General features: G+C 41.2%; 2 protein-coding genes across 4 annotated transcripts; both read left to right on the forward strand.

Annotated features, from left to right (window-relative positions):
• Nucleotides 1-104: 104 nt before the first annotated feature.
• lrrc28 (leucine rich repeat containing 28) lies at nucleotides 105-3,508 on the forward strand. 2 transcript variants are annotated; one of them, XM_088370200.1, is made up of 10 exons: nucleotides 105-272; nucleotides 738-974; nucleotides 1,051-1,091; nucleotides 1,160-1,197; nucleotides 1,308-1,445; nucleotides 1,751-1,957; nucleotides 2,021-2,123; nucleotides 2,337-2,509; nucleotides 2,577-2,736; nucleotides 2,843-3,508. In XM_088370200.1, the coding sequence occupies exons 2-10, from the start codon at nucleotides 807-809 to the stop codon at nucleotides 2,910-2,912; spliced, it is 1,098 nt and encodes a 365-aa protein (XP_088226326.1). In that variant the 5' UTR covers nucleotides 105-272; nucleotides 738-806; the 3' UTR covers nucleotides 2,913-3,508. The 2 variants fall into 2 exon arrangements, with proteins under 2 accessions (XP_088226326.1, XP_088226327.1); XM_088370201.1 differs by having other exon boundaries at nucleotides 116-272; nucleotides 2,337-2,500.
• A 58-nt stretch (nucleotides 3,509-3,566) lies between these two features.
• On the forward strand, nucleotides 3,567-18,888 carry LOC148400964 (synaptosomal-associated protein 25-A-like). 2 transcript variants are annotated; one of them, XM_088370203.1, is made up of 9 exons: nucleotides 3,567-3,724; nucleotides 4,370-4,504; nucleotides 9,532-9,639; nucleotides 10,535-10,576; nucleotides 12,300-12,348; nucleotides 14,654-14,771; nucleotides 17,569-17,688; nucleotides 17,906-18,050; nucleotides 18,130-18,888. In XM_088370203.1, the coding sequence occupies exons 3-9, from the start codon at nucleotides 9,568-9,570 to the stop codon at nucleotides 18,196-18,198; spliced, it is 615 nt and encodes a 204-aa protein (XP_088226329.1). In that variant the 5' UTR covers nucleotides 3,567-3,724; nucleotides 4,370-4,504; nucleotides 9,532-9,567; the 3' UTR covers nucleotides 18,199-18,888. The 2 variants fall into 2 exon arrangements, with proteins under 2 accessions (XP_088226329.1, XP_088226328.1); XM_088370202.1 differs by lacking the exon at nucleotides 14,654-14,771 and adding an exon at nucleotides 14,987-15,104.
• The last annotated feature ends 151 nt before the right edge of the window (nucleotides 18,889-19,039 follow it).

Here is a 19,039-nt window from a genome sequence, read left to right on the forward strand (position 1 = left end):
TGACGTCATCATGGGTAAAATAAAAATAAAAATGTAAGCATTATTTTATTATCGTTGCTTATAACTAACACCATCATTTAAGTAAACAATGTAGGAAAAAAAAATTGAGAACTTTTATTTGAATGGAAGCCTTGGGAATGACGTCACATTATTTTCACAGTCGAGCGAACTACTTTAGCCTAGCTTAACTTGACATCTTTGACACACGCCCTCGCGTATTTTTACGACTTTGGTATCCGTATCACAACCATGTTACGCCCGTTACAATTCAGGTAAGCTCTATATTTTGTTGTTTTCCTCCGCGTCGTGCTAGTAACAGAGAGGCTAATTTAGCTTAGCTTGAACGTTACGTTGACTAAATAAGTCAGTAGTAGTCCTCTTTAGGTTATTTAAATAGCGAATTATCGTGCGTTTAATGTTCAAAATGTACACGTATTGTGCTGCATGAAGTACCGGGTCTTTTAAAAAAAAGGATGATTTTTGTTATGATTTTGTGAATTAGAATTTTTTTTTCCTGGTTCAAATTAAGGCTCTGCAGCTTTGGCTCAAAGAAGAACCATTTGTAGATTAATAAAGATTTTTAACCTGTACGTGCATATAAATGAAATGACATTATATACGCTTATACGGCAGCAACAAAGGGCATTACATAAATTGATATTCCTTTAGTTACATCCAACTTCTGGCACACTGGTCACATGAAAAACTCACTTTTCCTCTATTTTGTTTCACTCCAGAAAGGCAATGGATGAGTAGAATAGAAAGGAAGAAGTATACGCAGCAGAAGAGGAAAGTCCTCTTCCAAGATGGCCAGTGAGCTCCATGAAGCCATCTTCATGGCCAAGCAGGAGCGCCACAAGAATCTCTTCCTCAACTACAGGAATCTCAACCATTTCCCCTTGGAGCTGCTCAAAGATGAGGGCTTGCAATTCCTGGAGAGGCTCTACATGAAGGGGAACTTGCTCACCACGCTGGTATTCACTAGATGTCACTCAAAATGTGATGTTCATGCCATAATGCTTCTTTTTTTTTTTCAAAAATTCCTTTTAGCCTGACAATCTTGCACAGAAGCTACCGAATCTAATAGAGCTGTGAGTATTCTTATTCACATACACGATCCTATACTTTCTCACATGTCCCTTTCTTGTTCTCCTTTTAGATATTTGCATTCCAACAACATCGTGATTATTCCCGAAGGTGACTCCCCCTGCGTTAAACCCGCCCAGATAAAAGCTAGTCATGGAAGTTATTTTCCGCATTTATATGGAGTCAACTAAAACGGTGCTAATTTGCGGCTTTGCATCCAGCTATTGGAAACTTGGCACGGCTGCAGTCACTGGACTTGAGCTGCAACTCCTTACAGTTGCTCTGCCCGGAGATTGGACGACTGAGGTCTTTGAGACACCTGCGACTGTCCAACAACCAGCTCAAAAGCCTGCCACCAGGTAAGAGTTTTTTTCAGGCATCTTTTTCAAGCACGTCGCTGTCACATTCTTGCACGTTTTTTCTGTACCAACTTGTGCAAAATTAGTATTTGCTGGAATCACTTTTTGGCTGCATTACCCTGTTAGGCCAGCAGAGGGAAGCGGTGTTCCGTTTTACAACCTGAGTGTTACTTCTGGACAGGACTGAATTAAAAAAATTATCTTAGTTTGTCAATTTGAGGGGAAATATCTTTATTGATGTAAAAAATATCAATCATGTGACTGCTTGGTGGGCAACATTTGAAAAATGTCCATTGTCTCCCAAGAAATTGGTGACCTTCAGTTTCTGGAGACTCTGGACGTGTCCATGAACCTGCTGACATCGCTCCCCGACCGTCTGCACCGCTGCTCGTCCCTGCAGCACCTGAGTGCCGACCACAACCTGCTGAGCCACGTGCCGCGCCACCTCTGCCGGCTGGCTCGCCTCACCCAGCTCTCCATGGCCGCCAACATCCTCACCTTCCTCCCGCTCGGTGGGTGCCATCACGTGTTTTTTTTTGCTTTGTCTACTCCAGCGCGTCCTTGTTGCGTTCTAGATCTGGGAGGCTCGCGCGAGCTGCAGTTTGTGTTCGTGGACTACAACGTGGACCTGAAAGGCCTTCCGTCGTACTTGTACAACAAGGTCATTGGATGCAGCGGGTAACATTTTCTTTATTTACACGTGCTATGTTTTTCATTGTTGGGGTAAGTTTTGATAAGATGACTGCTATATTTTTTATATGTTGGGCGTTGACTTTGTAAATGAAGTCAGGAACGTGCTCACTGGCAAAGTATAAGGGGAAAACTTGAAATATTTTGTGACGCAACTCCTGGAACTTTTCCGACATGTTGCCTATTTCTCTGCGTGCGCAGTTGCGGCGTGTCTCCACCGGGCGACGACCAGGATGAGGCGCTGAGCGAGGCTCTGTTGGGGCTGCCGGCCGAAGTTAAAGCGGTGGCCTCCGAGGCGGACAACGTGGTCCCCTTGGAGGAGCTGGCCATGAGAACACTTCACCGACTCTACCACCATGCCACAGGTGATGAAGGTGCTGTTTTGGATTGAACGCTGAATTCAAATTGAGATGGATCATAATTGAAACGGTGTATTTGCAGATGTGAATTTTCCGCCTTCCATTCCACTGCCAAAGAGTCTCCTGGATCTACTGCAGTTCCCTCTGGGTCACTGTCACCGCTGCACTCAAGCCATGTTCACAGTCATCTACCCCAAACTCTTCCCGCTGCGACACACCGCCCTGGCAGCCGTGCACCGCAGGTTTGTTAAACCCACTTTGTCATTTTGGAAAGGAAAAAAAATCCATTTCTATATCTCGTAAATTACATTGGTTTTTTTTCTTACCTGTGTGTGTCCACCTCATCAGGACCACAGTCAGTTTTGTGGCCTACTGCTGTTCCAGCCGCTGCCTTCGGACGTTTAACCTCCAGAGCTGAAGTGGAGCCGCCATGTTGACAGCGTGACTCAACTCAAGCAAGGGACATGCAAGGCCACATTGGTCCAGAATAAGACATGAAGTAAACAAGCACTTTAAATCTTTTTGAAATATCTTTTTAAGCTTCCCGTATGTTTTTCTTTTCATCTGCAAAAACAAGTTACCGTCAAGGCGACCCGGCGGATCTCCCCTGTTGGTCATGTCTGTTCATTTCGTGTGTTGCCACTGAGGCTATTATAAATCTGAATTAACAATGCCCCCTTTAATATTTTCAGTGTATTATATAATGATGTTCCGTCTATATTACATTTGCCAGAGGTTCAAGGTTTTTAAGAGCGCGTGAGTCAATGTCTATGACGGGAAGTCGTGCTCGTCCATGCATGTGTGCACGCGTGTGTGTGTTAATACAGCATGCAACGGCCAAGTAATTTCCTGCCTGTGGGTCATGCTGGCTGGCTGGCTGGGCGGGGGCGATGCTGCTCAGCCTGGTGGAGATAACATGCTGTGAAATGTCACGTCATGACACAAAAGTGAGCATTTGGGAGTCTGCTGTTTTACAAGTCAGCTTTTCATTGCATTAAAAAAAATCTGTTGGTATTTCTTGGATGCAGGGTTTTTTTTCTGTGCAGAAATTGTGTTGTTTGTCCCCGAAAAGAAGCAGGCAATTACGAGGAGGAGATGAGCAGTCTGATGTGTGAAGTGATGTGACAAACGGCCGCAAAGTGACAGGCGGTGGGAATGTGATTGACAGCTCATTCCTCCCCCACGCTCAACACGGTATCCGTGAGCCAAGTGACTTGGTTCTGTGTGCAGGTGCGCATGCTAAGACGCAATGGATGCAGAAAATTTACTTATATTACATACAGTATTTTTTTCTGGCATAATTTCCTTCCTAACTCCCTTTCTTCTCTCACTTGACTCCTTCCTTCCTTCCCTTCTGACTTCCTGAGTACTCCTTTCCTTACCTCACACCTGCGTTATTTTGAATTTTTCCTAATATTGCTTCAAACTATCGTTACTACAGCCATTAAAATGAACAAAATGTCATTATTAATATTCTTAGGAAAAACAATATACGGGTATGATTTGTGACGTCGGAGGGCGCGGCCATTTTGTCACCAAGGCTAGCGTTTTCTGGCCGGAAGCTGGGTGGGTACAAAATAAGAGCATATTAGAATTAAAAAATTAAAATAAGGAATCACAGCTCCTTGAATCAAATGTAATGTGTCACAAGGTGGGTTTGTAATAATGTCTAACTTGATACTGTGCTAAACAGCAAACACATTTTGGAAGGAATTAGCACCGAATGTTGCTAAAGTGATTTTTTTCATATATTTTTTTTTTAATTCTCAATTTCAACTCTTGAACAGAATTAAATTGTGAACGTTTTCCAACATTACATAGGAGAACACAACGATGACAAAGATTGTAACTGTCTCTCGCTCTCTTATTTTGTAGAACCCCTAACCGGCATTGTTCTTCCGCTACACGACGGCGCGCGCGCGTCCACGTACCCTTCCTTACGCTCGCACGGACATCTGTGAGCTGTATCGCGGCACGTTAAGGAAAGACGCGTGGAGGAGACCTGCTCAGGTAGGTCTTGCTTCTTCTTTTCATTTTTTTTACCTTCTCTCCTTACGATTTCCTGTGTTTCACCTACCTGGCCATTTTCAGCCACTGCGCTTGAAAGAGGGCAACTTTGATTTGCTCTTCGGAACGAATGGTGTCTTATCACAAATGACTTATCGTGGATTTAACAATTTCATCGTGGATCATAACAATTTTAATATTGCTAGTGTTTCCTGGAGTTTATTGCCGAGTTGTAGTGGCGCCCGTGTTTCAGCACCGAGGACAGCTCCGAGTGTGACAGCCTATTCGGGAGGATTAGGGACCTAACGCAAATGGCCAAATATTGGGAATAGTAAACACCTAACACTCCTACAAATGTTAATAATTTACTGCTTTAACAGTTAAAAATCTCAAATATGCCACAAAATATGAGATTTAACAAATTTTACTCTACCGTGTAACACAAATGAAGAGGTGAAGTAAAAAAAAAAACAAAGAAAGAAAAACAGCAATTAATGTGGTTGCACAAGTGTGCACACCCTCTAACGACTGAGAACGAGACTGTTTACAGTTTGTTAATCACATTCAAACGTATGTTAAATGGGAATCAGCATACACCTGCCACCATTTAAAGTGCCTCTTATTAACCCCAAAAATAAAGCTCAGCTCTTCTAGTAGCGTGGAAGCTATAGAGCAATTTTGGAAGAGCACGTATAATTTGGTAATAATATTGGATAACCTTAACACAAAACCACCCAAGCAAGCCTTACAAAGCTAGCCTGTCAGCTTGTCTAGTTTTCAAAACAAAGAGGAAAAAAAACAGTCATTAAGTGCTATTTCCGCAACATGAAGATGAATAACAATGAGACAAACAATGAAGATCCCGAGACACGCAGAGCGTCAGCCATAGATAGAATGTACAGCCATGCACAAGCACAGGGTTATGATGCTGAATGTTATTTCATGTTCATCAATCGTGACAATCGTGTGTCTGGTCATTTTGAACTGTGAGCAATTCGCCATGTAGAAGAACACACAACATTTCACCCCATATTTATATATATAAAGAACATTTATTAAGTTACTGTTGTGGACTTGCTTGGTTGTGTGTTGTGGTAAGGTTAGATAACGTTAGCTTGAAGCATGTAAACAACTCAAGCTGACATTAAAGCCCACTCTGGCAGCCTGTGCTATTAAAATTGATTCCGTTAGCCAAGAGCATCTTTTGAGCAAAAGTTTTATTTTGTAACAGTCCAATATTGTAATAAGATATGAATTTGTGGTAACGTCTAGCATGTGGTGTATGTAAACAAAACTTGGCTTGATATGATCCTGTAGTGGAACTGGAAGCATGTCCCTATTTTATTTTATTTTTTTTTATTGATAAAAACTTGCATTGCATCGTGAAGTATGCCTTACCAGCTGGTGGACATTTTTGTACATCTTCCCATCCTGTCAGGAAGTCAAATCGCTCAGAGGGCCATCATCTTAACCAGATCAACGTGGACAGGACAGCGGACCGTTCCAATTTGAATTCGAATCAAATTGCACCCTTCAAATATTTTGCCATTGAGATTCCTATATTACTAAAAATATTTATATCAAGATCATATGTTGTTAGAATGAAATCTAAAATGTCCCCCAAAAATTCACACCAGATAAATGCCATTGAGGCTTTGAAAAGTGTCCAAGTATGTCCGTAAGTGAGTGTCCTATATAGAGGAGGACTGGAAGTGAAAGAAAAAGGCAACACATGTATAGAAGAAGAGAAAGTGGTCTGTGAGTGTGCGTGAGCGGACACGTATATTAATCCAGTGGGTTTTTATCCTCAGTGAATGGGACAGTGGGGCTTTGCAGTGATTATCCCCCACGGGCAGTCAGGCAGGCCTCCCCCTGATGATTGCTTTGAGTCAGCTACTGTCTTCTCCCATCTCATGTCTTCTTTTCTCCACATCAGCCACGCCCACCTCATTTTTTATAGCATCCCCCTTTGGAATGATCTCTTATTAGTTTTTCTAATAATTTTTCTAATAAGTTTTAATAGATTCTAACACCGAGGGGATTGAGTCTTTTCTGTTGCCGGTTTTTCCCTGTGGAATGAATATAATAGTTTTCTTAAATTAGATAAAAACATACTATAGATACTTTCAAATTTCTTGTTATATTAAATAATTGGTTGATTATGACTAAAAATAAAAAATAAATAAATGCGTGGGTGGATGGAAATAAATAAAAAATACGATTTATTTAAAATAAATAATTAGATAAATACACAAATTTAAATAAATATTGAAATAATGTTTTTTAGTCAAAATAAATACTTTTACATAGTTTGCAGTTACATTAAAAAAAACTAAATATTGAAATAAATATTGAAATGTTTATATTTCATTATTATTTCAATATATTTCAATATTGAAATTGAGATGTTTTTTAATCAAAATGAATGCTTATACATAGTTTGTAGTTACATTTAAAAATACAAAAAAAATCACCTCTTGATGTTAAAACCCAGATATGGATGGCCCCTTGAGCTCAAAAGATGAACCATCCCTTTTATAAATGGTACCAATCTCGCACTTTGTCTTCCCCTCCCCTGTTATCTCTCGACGCATCCTTCCGGGCCCGCCGTTGTCGTTACATAAGAGAGGAAGTAACACAAACTGTTTGAGCCATCATCTTTCCTTCAACTGTAATTAAAAGACAAAATGTGCGTATGCCGCAATGACGTTCGTTGGCACAAATAGCCCCAAAAGTCCAATTTTTAGACACGCCACTGTGCCAGCACATTTCTCTGTGGGCGACTCCTTCTTGCCTCTCCACAGGCATGTGCTGACGCCATCTTGAAACTTCATCCATTTCAGGGCTGGAGCACGTCACCCTCGCAGTTCCTGTCGAGCTGGATTTGATTCCCGGCTTTTTTTTTCCAGCCTTATTCTAAAAATATGCCTCTTAGGTCAACTGAGGACTTGAATTTGCCTGTAAATTAGTTGACGACTAGTCCAGGGTGGAGCCCGTCTCTCCATCTCCAATTAATTTTATTCTATAGAAGAGAACGAGAGATGATTCTTTGATGCTCGCTGATCTGAGGTCTCGTGCCATGGTTTGATCAGAAGTGAATTTTGAGGAGTCTTTTGGGAAATCAATTCTTCATATCAGCGTGCCTTGATTAAACCTTGTGTATCTGGATGTGTGTGTGTGAAGTGGTCATGTAGAAGGAGTCAGCATTTGGATTTTTTTATTTTTTTTCCTTTGGCTCCAGGCTACTATGATGCTCTCTGGCCTGCTTACATCCTGACATACGCATGTGCTTCCTGTTTATAGGTCAGCATGGAGTAGCAACACACACACACATGACTCATTTGTGACAATCATGTCCAAGCTGCACACGTGTTTGAACCGCCACGTTAACAGTTCTTTCTATTTTGTGTCTCCCGCACGATTGCGACGTTAACCAAAACATGAAGCTTCGGCTTTCCATGCCTGACTGCTGCTTCAAACTAATTTCACTAATCTAGAGCATCGTTCTTAATAGGTCCACAAGAACCACGGATGACTGGACGAAACATGTTTTATTGAGATAATAAAAGAGGTTTGAGGTTTATTACGGCATTAAATGTGATATTTATTGCCGGCTCATCTCGGCCCTAGCGACTTTTTTTTCCACCTGCCTTCTTATTTCACACGCATTAATTATTATTTTGCACCAATCAGTTTGCCAATCATAGAGTTCGCCGACGTACGAGAATTTAGGTGTCAAGTTGGGATCATGCTCGAACCCGAATGCTTACGTCGAGACAAAAGGAGGAAATGGCGTTGGAAGAGAGAGTGTAGAGTGAGAGTAAATCCTCTTTTCCTCGCTCTGACTTTAATCCTCCTGAGCCCGGCAGCCGCTGTCCGTCGAAGCAGCTGATTGGGCGTCGAGAAGGGGGCGGCGGCGGCATTTAAGGCCTTGACTTGATGTCTGTGAAGATGAAGACCAGGTGGCTGACCTTTGCCATTAAAGTTATGTACATCTAACTAGGCCATCATACAGTAGAAATGTCGTCCTGCTCTGTATTAATTATAAATGGAAAGACCTCATCAGTTGCACTTCAGCTGTCCGTTTTGAGAGGCGACACGGCAGGTTTCCATTTTTAAAATGTGGGAAGGAGACGAGGAGGCGACAGTGGAGGAAATTGGAAGAAGAAACCTCAGCTAGGAAGCCATCCCACTGCAGCGAGATAATCACACGATCAATAATTAGTTGGTGAGCGGGCGGACGGATGTCGGCCCAGGAACTGAAACGACACTCGATTGGTGATCAAGCCATGTGTTTATATTTGGCTTCTCTTGCCATGTTGGAAATGAAAAATATGGACATCAATATTCTAGCGTGCAAAAAAGCAGGTGTTGAATTATTAAGGAGGTGGAGATGGGTGGAGATACATCATCACAGAGCAGACCTCCTTCATACTTAAACACTGGCTGGAAAAAAAAAAATGACGCGAGTGGAAAATGGTAGGTTAGCAACTTAAAAGATGGCTAATCTGGAAAACCAAAACTTTTAATCATCATAAATCTGATAATATTTATTGAAAAACATGAATTGGTTTGCTTGGGTAGAGAAATTTAAAAAAATAATCACATATTAAATCACAATTGCAATACTAGGGGGGTGTTGCAGTAAGATTATTTTGCAAGATTGTTCACAAAAACAAATTATAATCATAATTAGACATCTTTTTGTTACTGTAACCTACTGTACAATCCCGGCGCAGAAAATTAAATTTCCACATAGCACAAACTGCGTTAATGCAGTTATAAAATCCAATCTGTGCACTGGAAACAAACGAGTTCATGTCTTCAAATGAGATTGTGAATGGATGGATTGTCGGACGGACAGAGTAAACTCTCAACTACAGAGAATATTTAATGCGGCTAACATTGATTTTTTATCTCGGTTGTTATTGAAATGTCATTGTCAGCTTTGCATGTCTACTATCCAATTTATGAAGACTTATCTAGATTTTTTTCCCCGTCTCACCATCTTGCTTTTTTTCTTCTTCCAGTTACGTCGTCGTTGAGTTCAAGGTTCAACACCCACCATGGCGGACGAAGCAGACATGCGCAACGAGCTGGCCGACCTGCAGACTCGCGCCGACCAGATAGCCGACGAGGTAAAATGCTGAGATGACTTGGCGAGCCGAGAGGAGCTCGGAATAATAGAGCGGCTCCAATGAGCTCGTTAAATATTCATCAGCACATCATAGCGAACCGGAGAGACTTAGAGAGGCTTATTGGATAGACAGATAGAGTGATAAAAAGGTGCAAGAATGAGTAGATGGATTGATGGAAGGAGGAGAGGACTGATGCCTTGATTTGTGGAGGGATGGATGGATGGATGGATGGATGGATGGATGGATGGATGGATGGATGGATGGATGGATGGATGGATGGATGGATGGATGGATGGATGGATGGATGGATGGATGGATGGATGGATGGATGGATGGATCCATGGATCCATGGATGCATGGATGCATGGATGGATGTATGGATCCATGGATGCATGATGTATGGATGGATGTATGGATGGATGTATGGATGGATGTATGGATGGATGGATGGATGGATGCATGGATGCATGATGCATGGATGGATGGATGGATGGATGGATGGATGGATGGATGGATGAATGGATGAATGGATGCATGGATGCATGGATGCATGGATGCATGGATGCATGGATGCATGGATGCATGGATCCATGGATGCATGATGCATGGATGGATGGATGGATGGATGGATGATGCATGGATGGATGGATGGATGGATGGATGGATGGATGGATGGATGGATGGATGGATGGATGGATGGATGGATGGATGGAAATCTGACTTGATGTATAGAGGAAAGAGGGTTGAATAGTGAACAAATGCGAGGACACAAAAGTCACTTGAAAGGGTGAAAAAGAATCTTTGGAGAATTAAAGGAGAAGATGTGACAGGCTAAATAATAATGATGCCGTGAGAAGTGTGTTGACGATGCTAATATGGTCTTGTTGTGTTGCAGTCTCTGGAGAGCACTCGCCGCATGCTGGCTCTGGTGGAGGAGGTGAGTTCACTGACCCTCGTACATCGTATCATTTCCCACCTCAGCACTCAAGAAGAAATCATTCACAGGCTGCGCCACGAATCAAACGCACCCTGATGAGCTTCCACTTTTAGCCCAAACTCGCCGTCTCTTTCTTTTGTTTCTGTCGCCTTTTGTGAGATGTTTAAAAATAGCTCGCCGTGCATAATGTCCTCATTTAATAAGACAACAGCAGCTGTCCTTACGCAAGCTCATCCGGCTACATTTGCATAAGTTGGGCTGGCAGCAGCTCGACGACCGCGGGGGGAATCGGCTCGAGGGCCGAAGAGGAGCGTGTTCGAGACCCGTTAAACACAAACGAGCATGCAATTTCTTCGTATTCCCTTCACAATATGCTTTGATGGAGTGCGTTCCTGTTCCTGTTCTCTTTCTCGGTCGTGCGGTCACACGTGCCCAAGCACCCCACGTGGCCTTTGGCCAAGGGTGAAGATTAGGCTAATTGAATAAGCACGCGACAGGCAATCCCAGCAGGAAGCACACTCCATGATAAACAGCAGCACTTAACATTTCATGAAGATCATCTCTTCCAAAGTCATTGAAGAGATCCAATTTGTGATTTAATAGGCAGGGACATTAATTGTCGCCGCTGCTCATACCACTGCGAGGTCGGCGTCCTTGTCTCGTACGAATGTGACCCCCCTTTAATTCTCCCAGCTCATGACCTTTAATGGACAAGATGGCGGAGCCTCCTTCTCCTGCAGCGTGACCTCATCAAGTCTTGCTGGGTTACAAAATGCAGATGAACAAGGGCAACTGCTGTGCCTTAATAACACCTTAAGCAAAGTGTCAGTAAAAATCAACTCAAATTACTGTGAATTAATTATCTGTTATATGCGGAAAAAAAAATTTGCTTCAATATAAAAAATTCTAGCGAGTGATCCGAGTATCAGTGACACCAACGAGCGGACGTGTGTGTGCCTTGCGGTCTCGCCGAGAAGGTCACATGACGCCCGGTTGGAGGAGAGTTGATGCGTGAAGCCGGAATTCGGAATATCTGTGGGAGGAGCTCACGGGGAGTGGGAAGCTGTTGTTTCGTTGAGCTTAGTGTGTGTTTAATTAAGTATGTCCTTGTGTGTGTGTGTGCGTGTGTGTGTGAGGAACGACGCAAATCAGACTTGACTGCTGCTTTGTCAACAAAGCTCTGGTTTAGGTTCAGTGAACACAACACAAACACGAAAACAAAATAGAAAAGTTTTGAGTCCCGAAAGTTTGGATTCAGTCTAGGCATGTCACCTTGTTCGTACTGGAGGACTTATTCCAGAACATTCATTCTTGGTTCAATCTGGAATCCACTCCAAACTGTTCAGTTTGTAATGGTTTTGTCCAGAACATTCATTTTGGAAGATTTCGCCCAACTGGTTTATCTGCATAAGGTTTAATCCAGATGGTTGAATTTCAAGGGCTTACTTCATATATTTAGTTTGAGAAAGTGATTCCAAAAGAATTTTTAATCCTAAAAGTTTGGTCCAGATAATAAATTCCAGAAAGTTTAGTCCAGAAAATTAATATTTGAGTATTGCGTTCAAATATTGAGATTTAGTCTGTCATTTTTTTGAGGGTTTGGTCCAGAGGTTGGGATCGAAATGAATCACTCCATCATGTTCAATCTCGAGTCGTTTCTACATAAACCTGTTTACTAATTTCAATTTTTCTGATTATAATCTTTGTTCTTCTTCCATGATAGAGTAAAGATGCTGGCATCAGGACTCTTGTCATGTTGGACGAGCAGGGAGGTGAGTTACCAATGGAAACATCCCCAAGGTTCCATTTTTTTTTTTTTTTAATTCACATCTGCTCTGCCTTTCTCCTGTTCCTGTCGCAAATTGGAACTGCTCTCTGCTTTTATAATTAATCCAGAGTGGGAGCCCTTGCTGCTACACAGTCTAAAGCAACTATTGCAACTTCTTTTATGAGCAGTCTGTTCTCATAAAAAATTTAGTAGGATTTTATACTTAATTTTTATTTTTGTGTTACTCTTTTGGTCAACATTCCCAACAAATGTTTAATTTTACAAATTTTCTCAGGAGTAATCAGTTCATAATGTTTTTATGATATAATATTTCCTACTAAATTCTGCAGAGAACATGTTGCTAAGCTAAGCTGTGCTAAAATAAGCTAACTCTTGCTTTGCTTGGCGTGTATTGAGCATCAATCACATTAATCAATATGATGACAGTTTGATTACGATAATTTTTTATCGTGTTTATATTATTCCTAGAAGACTAGTGTTTTCTAGGTTGTGTTAAAAGAATAGATCCTTTATAATGATGTCCAAGAATACATTTAAGAACAAAAGTTGGATTAAATAAAACTGTATATTTTTCATAGGTATTTCTTAATGTTAATGTAACCTTTGCTGCATTTTTCTTTCATTTCAAGCAAAAAAAAAAGAATTTTTAAACTTACTATTGGTGTAACAAAAATAGATTTGAATCGGAAAATATGTTTTGCTGTAAAAGAAGTGAGTGTGTCAAATCAAACCAAATGGAATCTCTCCACTTTGAAATACATCAAGATATGTATCAATCATATTTTATTTTATGTACATATACAAACAGTATGTGGTCTAGAACATATCTCCTGTACTAATGATGGGTTCTCTGAAAAGAACCTCCTCCTTTGAAAAGAACTGTTAACTTACATAAGTCATTGACTGCAGTGGAGGTAGAGGAGACGCTAATGGCTTCCTCCATTTTAGCGTTATGAGAAGGGCTGATGGACCCTGGCCTCCTGCACTTGACTCTGACATCATCTCTGACACACACACACCTACACACGCACACACACACGGGTTACCTGAAGGTATCATGGCGCTTGTGGAATGAAGGACATTTTGTTTCTCATAGGATGTCATGGAAATCGAAATAATTTCAATTCTCAAACTCCGGTCAGAGTTTGTGAATTTTTTTTAATCTATCATCTGTTATTTGCTGGGGGAAAAAAAGAACGCTTCGGCGCCATCTTGGTGCAGATGAATTACGATGAAATGAGTTTAGGAGATTTATTTAGACAAAATTAGTGTTTTGCCTCCTTATAGCATCCATAGGAAATTGCGAATCCTTTAAGGGGGATTTTTCCAATCTTACCCTCCTCATTATAACGTTTTGGTCATTTTAAAAGTGCAACTGACTTGTTTGAAAATGAAAAAGCTCCCCACAAAAAAGTCACAACACCTAAATAAAGAATGAGGTACCATTTGTGACCCTTGCTGGGATCTTGACGACAGTGTGAACAAGCTGTTAATATAAAACGTCCCTGTCTCCTTAAGAGTTTCTTCTCCTCAAGGACAAAGTGTCCCTTTCAACTAATGGACATTACAGCTACGGCCATTAAAGAACCGGCATGACGATCTGACCTTGAAATAGTTTTAATAGCTCGGCGCCCTATCGACCAGCTCTAATTGTGATGCTAGCTATATGGTCCATGATAAGTAGAATGGGAAGATTTTTGAAATATAATTTTCAATTTTATTTATTTAAAAAAATCCTACAGAAAATCTTGAATTTGGAAAAAAATATTCTTGTGTTTTGAAAAAAACACACAAATATTTCTTCATTTTATTTATTTGAAAAAAATACTACCAAAAATCTTGAATTTAGAAAAAAAAATTCAACTCGAGATTTTCTTCCAAACAAATTATTTTAATATTTTTTATTTATTTAAAAAAAATATTACAGACAATCTTCAATTTGGAAAAAAATATTCTTGTGTTTTGAAAAAAAATCCACCAATATTTCTTCATTTTATTTATTTGAAAAAAATACTACCAAAAATCTTCAATTTAGAAAAAAAATTTCAACCCGAGATTTTCTTCCAAACAAATTATTTTAATATTTTTTATTTTTCCTCAAATCGAGCGGAGCGGTTGTGAGGTGGACCACTAAGGTTTGGCGGCACGACGAGCCCTCCCCTCCCCGAATAAAAGTAGAACGCAGCAGGCGCACAAGCGGGCGTTAGGCTCGCCTCCCGCTTGGCCTTCCCGCGTCAGCCGGGGAACCGCGTGAATGACGATGCCTCTCATACCTTTGTCCTCACCAGAGCAACTCGATCGCGTGGAGGAGGGCATGAACAAGGTCAACGCAGACCTGAAGGAGGCCGAGAAAGATTTAAAAGATATAGGCCAGTGCTGTGGGCTGATATGCCCGTGTATTAAAAAGTAGGTACCGGCTCGGAGCCGTGTGCTCCCGCCCTGTCCAGTCCTGGTGATGTCGCTAGTGATGCTCGTGATAGTGATGTCCGATGTCTCTCTTGTCACAGTCTTCTTTTTTTTTGTCTCTTCTCCTTTGTCATCCCCCCCAACCTCCGACCTTCCTCCTCCTCCTTTCTTCTTCTTCTCTTTTGCTGGGAAAATGTCAATGTGTTGGTAATCAGAGCAACTGGAGCGCATCGAGGAGGGGATGGACCAGATCAATAAGGACATGAAGGATGCAGAAAAGAATTTGAACAATCTAGGACAGTTCTGTGGTCTTTGTTCATGTCCGTGTAACAAGTAGGTGGTGTGCTTCTGCGGCCTCTTTGGGCTCTGTAGAGCATGATGATGATGATGATGATGATGATGCAACGCATGCATGGATGTGTCGCTTGTACTCTGGGAGATTTTGCCACTTTTCAACTTGCACCCCTAACTCATAAGTCAATTCCAAACACATGGAGCGAGAAGTTGCAACTGCAAAGTTAACAGGATGGAATACAACACTTGATGGAGGAGTGCAGTCTTGACTCACATGGTCATCCACATACGGTTAGTTACATATAGTGTACAGTTTAAAAAAAAAAAAAAAAAAGAATCACAATTTGAAGAAACAATATTTGTTTTAAATATATTTAATTATTTATTAAATACAAAATAGAAATAATTGGTCAACTTGAGACACAATATTTAAAAATATTTTAATAATTTATTTTAATTTATTAAATAATATTCTCTTCATTTTTTTTCCGACTATGCTAAGATGCAATGGGTGGGGCGCACCTCCGGGGTCTTAAGGCTCCAAAATCCATTTTGTGAATTTGCTGTTGCACTCTTGCTCAATTCCAAATACAAAAAAGCCTCGCTCCCGTTAAATATTAACAAGCCTAAAACATGGTGGAACGGAGGTCAGGCTGAAAACATGGTGAAATGCTCCTTTACACTAACTTCATGTGAAAGCTTGCGTGCATGCATAAATAACACCAAACGCCACAACGGGTTTGATATTTTTTTCTTTTATTTAATTTTTCTCTCCAGCCTTTGACGGCTGCTTTCCCTTACACATGCCCTTCATTGCTCATTGGATGAGAGGTTCTTTTCCTGCAGGTAGCAGCAGCGTCAGCAGGGTCCGCGGACCACCCCAACCCCCTGCCCCCCTTTTCCTAGCCCCGCCCCTGCCCCCACACCACATTCTCCTTACAACCCGATTGCATCACCCTAACCCCCCACGAATCACGATTTCATCATGTGAGAGCTTGGCCAAAGAAACGTCAACGTGGCCAAACACTCGCATGATGTCTTTCGGTCCGCTAAGCTCCTCCTAGCAGCCAAACTATGGCCCGCGCGGCGCCATGTCTGAGCAGTGACGTCACCGTGAGCGACCATCAAACGCTATACACGAGGGAGACGAATAATTGCCTATCGTAAACTGCATTGAACATAAATTTGTTAAAGTTTTTATTGGACAGCAGCGACGCGCTCTTTTCCATATGAAATAGTATATAATTTAATATTACGTAATGAAGAGCGTATATCGCTGAAAACTGCATTTTTTTAATGTAGCCATACTAGCAGTGCTCATTGAACATTTTTTATATGTACATATACTCAAATTTAAAAAATATCTGTTTATCACTACAATTTTTAATCATTTTTCCAAAATAATGTAATTGGATTGACAACAGGGAGCTCTGTGTGTCGTTACAGTAGCTCTGTAGCGAAACACACGTGGTCTGTTATGTAACGCGGCAGTTACGTCATGTGCCGCTTTGCAGCAGCCTCGGGTCAAACGCTAGCATCACAACAATATTCTGTAAGGAGCATCCCGCGCTTTTAACCTATTTCAGAGTTCTTTATATCAAGGCCTTTTTCATTTTTCTCATTGAAAAAATTAAAGGGGGAAATCATTTCTATAGAATATTGAAATAAAATGAAAAAGAAAATGTACATATATATGTGTAGTTGTGTTTAGCAATGCATGTTTTTTATTTTCAATTAATTTATTCTTAGTATTGTTTATGACCTAAATAATCCCTAAAGTTAAGGGACATACAATAAAATAAGCATAAAAGAATTTGAAAATAATTAAGAATTTAAAGAATCGTATTAGTTTTGCGTAAATTATGTACGAAGCTGCATGCTTTGAATGGGGCAAAGAAGCGCCATCTGGTGGCCAAATAAAAACACCAAGTTGTCCGAATTGAAACGTTAACCAAAAGCATTGCATTTGTGTCAATGTGACTTGAAAATAACATTCTCCAAAGTTTTCCGTCAGCACAAAATGGATATCTTGCGATGGCCTCAGCAGGTGCTCCACACTATTTCAATGTAAAGACGTGTGTGTGTGTGTGTGTGTGTGTGCATCCAGATGAAATGAAGGGCCTGCTGTCAATCATCACCCACACTGTTTTTATGATTACGATTATTTCCCACAGTGAATCTAACCATGTGGCTTTCTTTTTATAGACACAGCCATCCTTGTTTTCCTTTTCCCCTCCTTCTTTGTGTGTATCATTTGTGCGTCCAAATGTATTTGACCTCTTCTGTGTGCTTAATTATTGCTATTATTATTTATGCACGTGTGTGAGTGTGTGTGGCCCAGATGTCAATTGATCCTGGATCAATTATTGCACAGATTCTGCATGTGCATTGCTCCTAGCAAGTTGTTTTGATGCATGTTGTACAGTTCAACATGCATGTTTAAACCCTCATACGTGCATATGGTTGGTACAATAAGTGACATGGGCATGTGTGTGCGGTGTAGGATTAAGGGTGGGGGCCAGGCCTGGGGAGCCAATCAGGACGGGGTGGTCAACAGCCAGCCTGGCGCTCGGGTGGTGGACGAGCGTGAGCAGATGGCCATCAGCGGGGGCTTCATTCGCAGGTAAGTGTGTGTGTTGTTCCTAATTTGCTTTGTGCTATTTAAAAGCTGGTAATAGTAAGTGTAGCCTTTGATAAATCTTTTTTTTTTTATTGAACCTTTATTTATTTACCCAGGCAAACAATTAACAACAACGGCAGCCTGACCCAAAGAACATTTGTAGTAGTTTTGCATTCTATATTTTCAGAACTGTGTTCACGAGTGTGTTTGTGTGTCTCAGGGTAACAGATGACGCCCGCGAGAACGAGATGGACGAGAACCTGGAGCAGGTGGGCGGCATCATCGGCAATCTGCGTCACATGGCTCTGGACATGGGCCAGGAGATCGACACCCAGAACCGCCAGATTGACCGCATCATGGAGAAGGCAATCTCTCTCTCTCTCTCTCTCTCTCTCTCTCTCTCTCTCTCTCTCTCTAATTTTGATGGTTGCTTTCCCCTTGCAGGCTGACTCCAACAAGACCCGAATCGATGAGGCCAACCAACGTGCAACAAAGATGTTGGGCAGTGGCTGAACTTCCGCACCTTGTACAATATTTAAAACACACACACACATGCACGTTCGCACACACAAATACAGAAACACACATAATTCCCATCCCTGTATTGCCTCTGCAAAACATTGCTTCTATTGTGACACATGTAGACGTTTGCACATATCAGCACTTCCTTTTATTGTTCTGTATTGGTTCCCCAACCCCTCATTCTGCCTGTTTTTATTTATGTAAAATTCAAAAGACACTCATCTTGACTGTTATCGGAATTTAGTGACTGCGTAGGTATAAACTGTATATGATGAAATATTAATTCCAGTCACTTCAAATCTGATGCTAGAGATTGTATATACACGCTTTTGTCCTCAGGGAGCTAAATCAGACCAAGTTCCAAACGTGCAATCTGGTGTTCTTATCGATTATAAAGAGCTGTGGGTTGGGTTTTTTTTTTTTCTTCGCCATTTCGCTCTAAGCACATTCAGCTCCTCCTCTGCTCGACCATTAAATATTAATTCGCCGGCACAAAAATATCCTAACGTGCTGTATATGTACAGAGGAGGGGCCCATATCTATAACAGTTCCCTCGGCCCTGTCTGCTACATTGTGCCACTCTCTTGTCTGTCTGTTTCATCCTTTCCAGACTGTGAGCAATCACTACATAAGAGTTGTACACTGGGAAAACAAAGCCAATAAAACCTTCAGAACGATAAATCCAGACTCCCCATCCTTCTTATTCTTCTCTTTCAGGATTCGATTTTCCTCGTTGCAACCTCCACGCTCCCGGAAAACCAATTAACGTGAAATTAATTCACAATCGGATTAAATAAGACTTTGATGACATTCATGCGGCACTACTTCTCAT

This window comes from Syngnathus floridae, chromosome 3 (assembly GCF_059516105.1).
Source record: "Syngnathus floridae isolate MCC-2025c chromosome 3, RoL_Sflo_1.0, whole genome shotgun sequence".
In the NCBI taxonomy this organism is placed as follows: Eukaryota; Metazoa; Chordata; class Actinopteri; order Syngnathiformes; family Syngnathidae; genus Syngnathus; species Syngnathus floridae.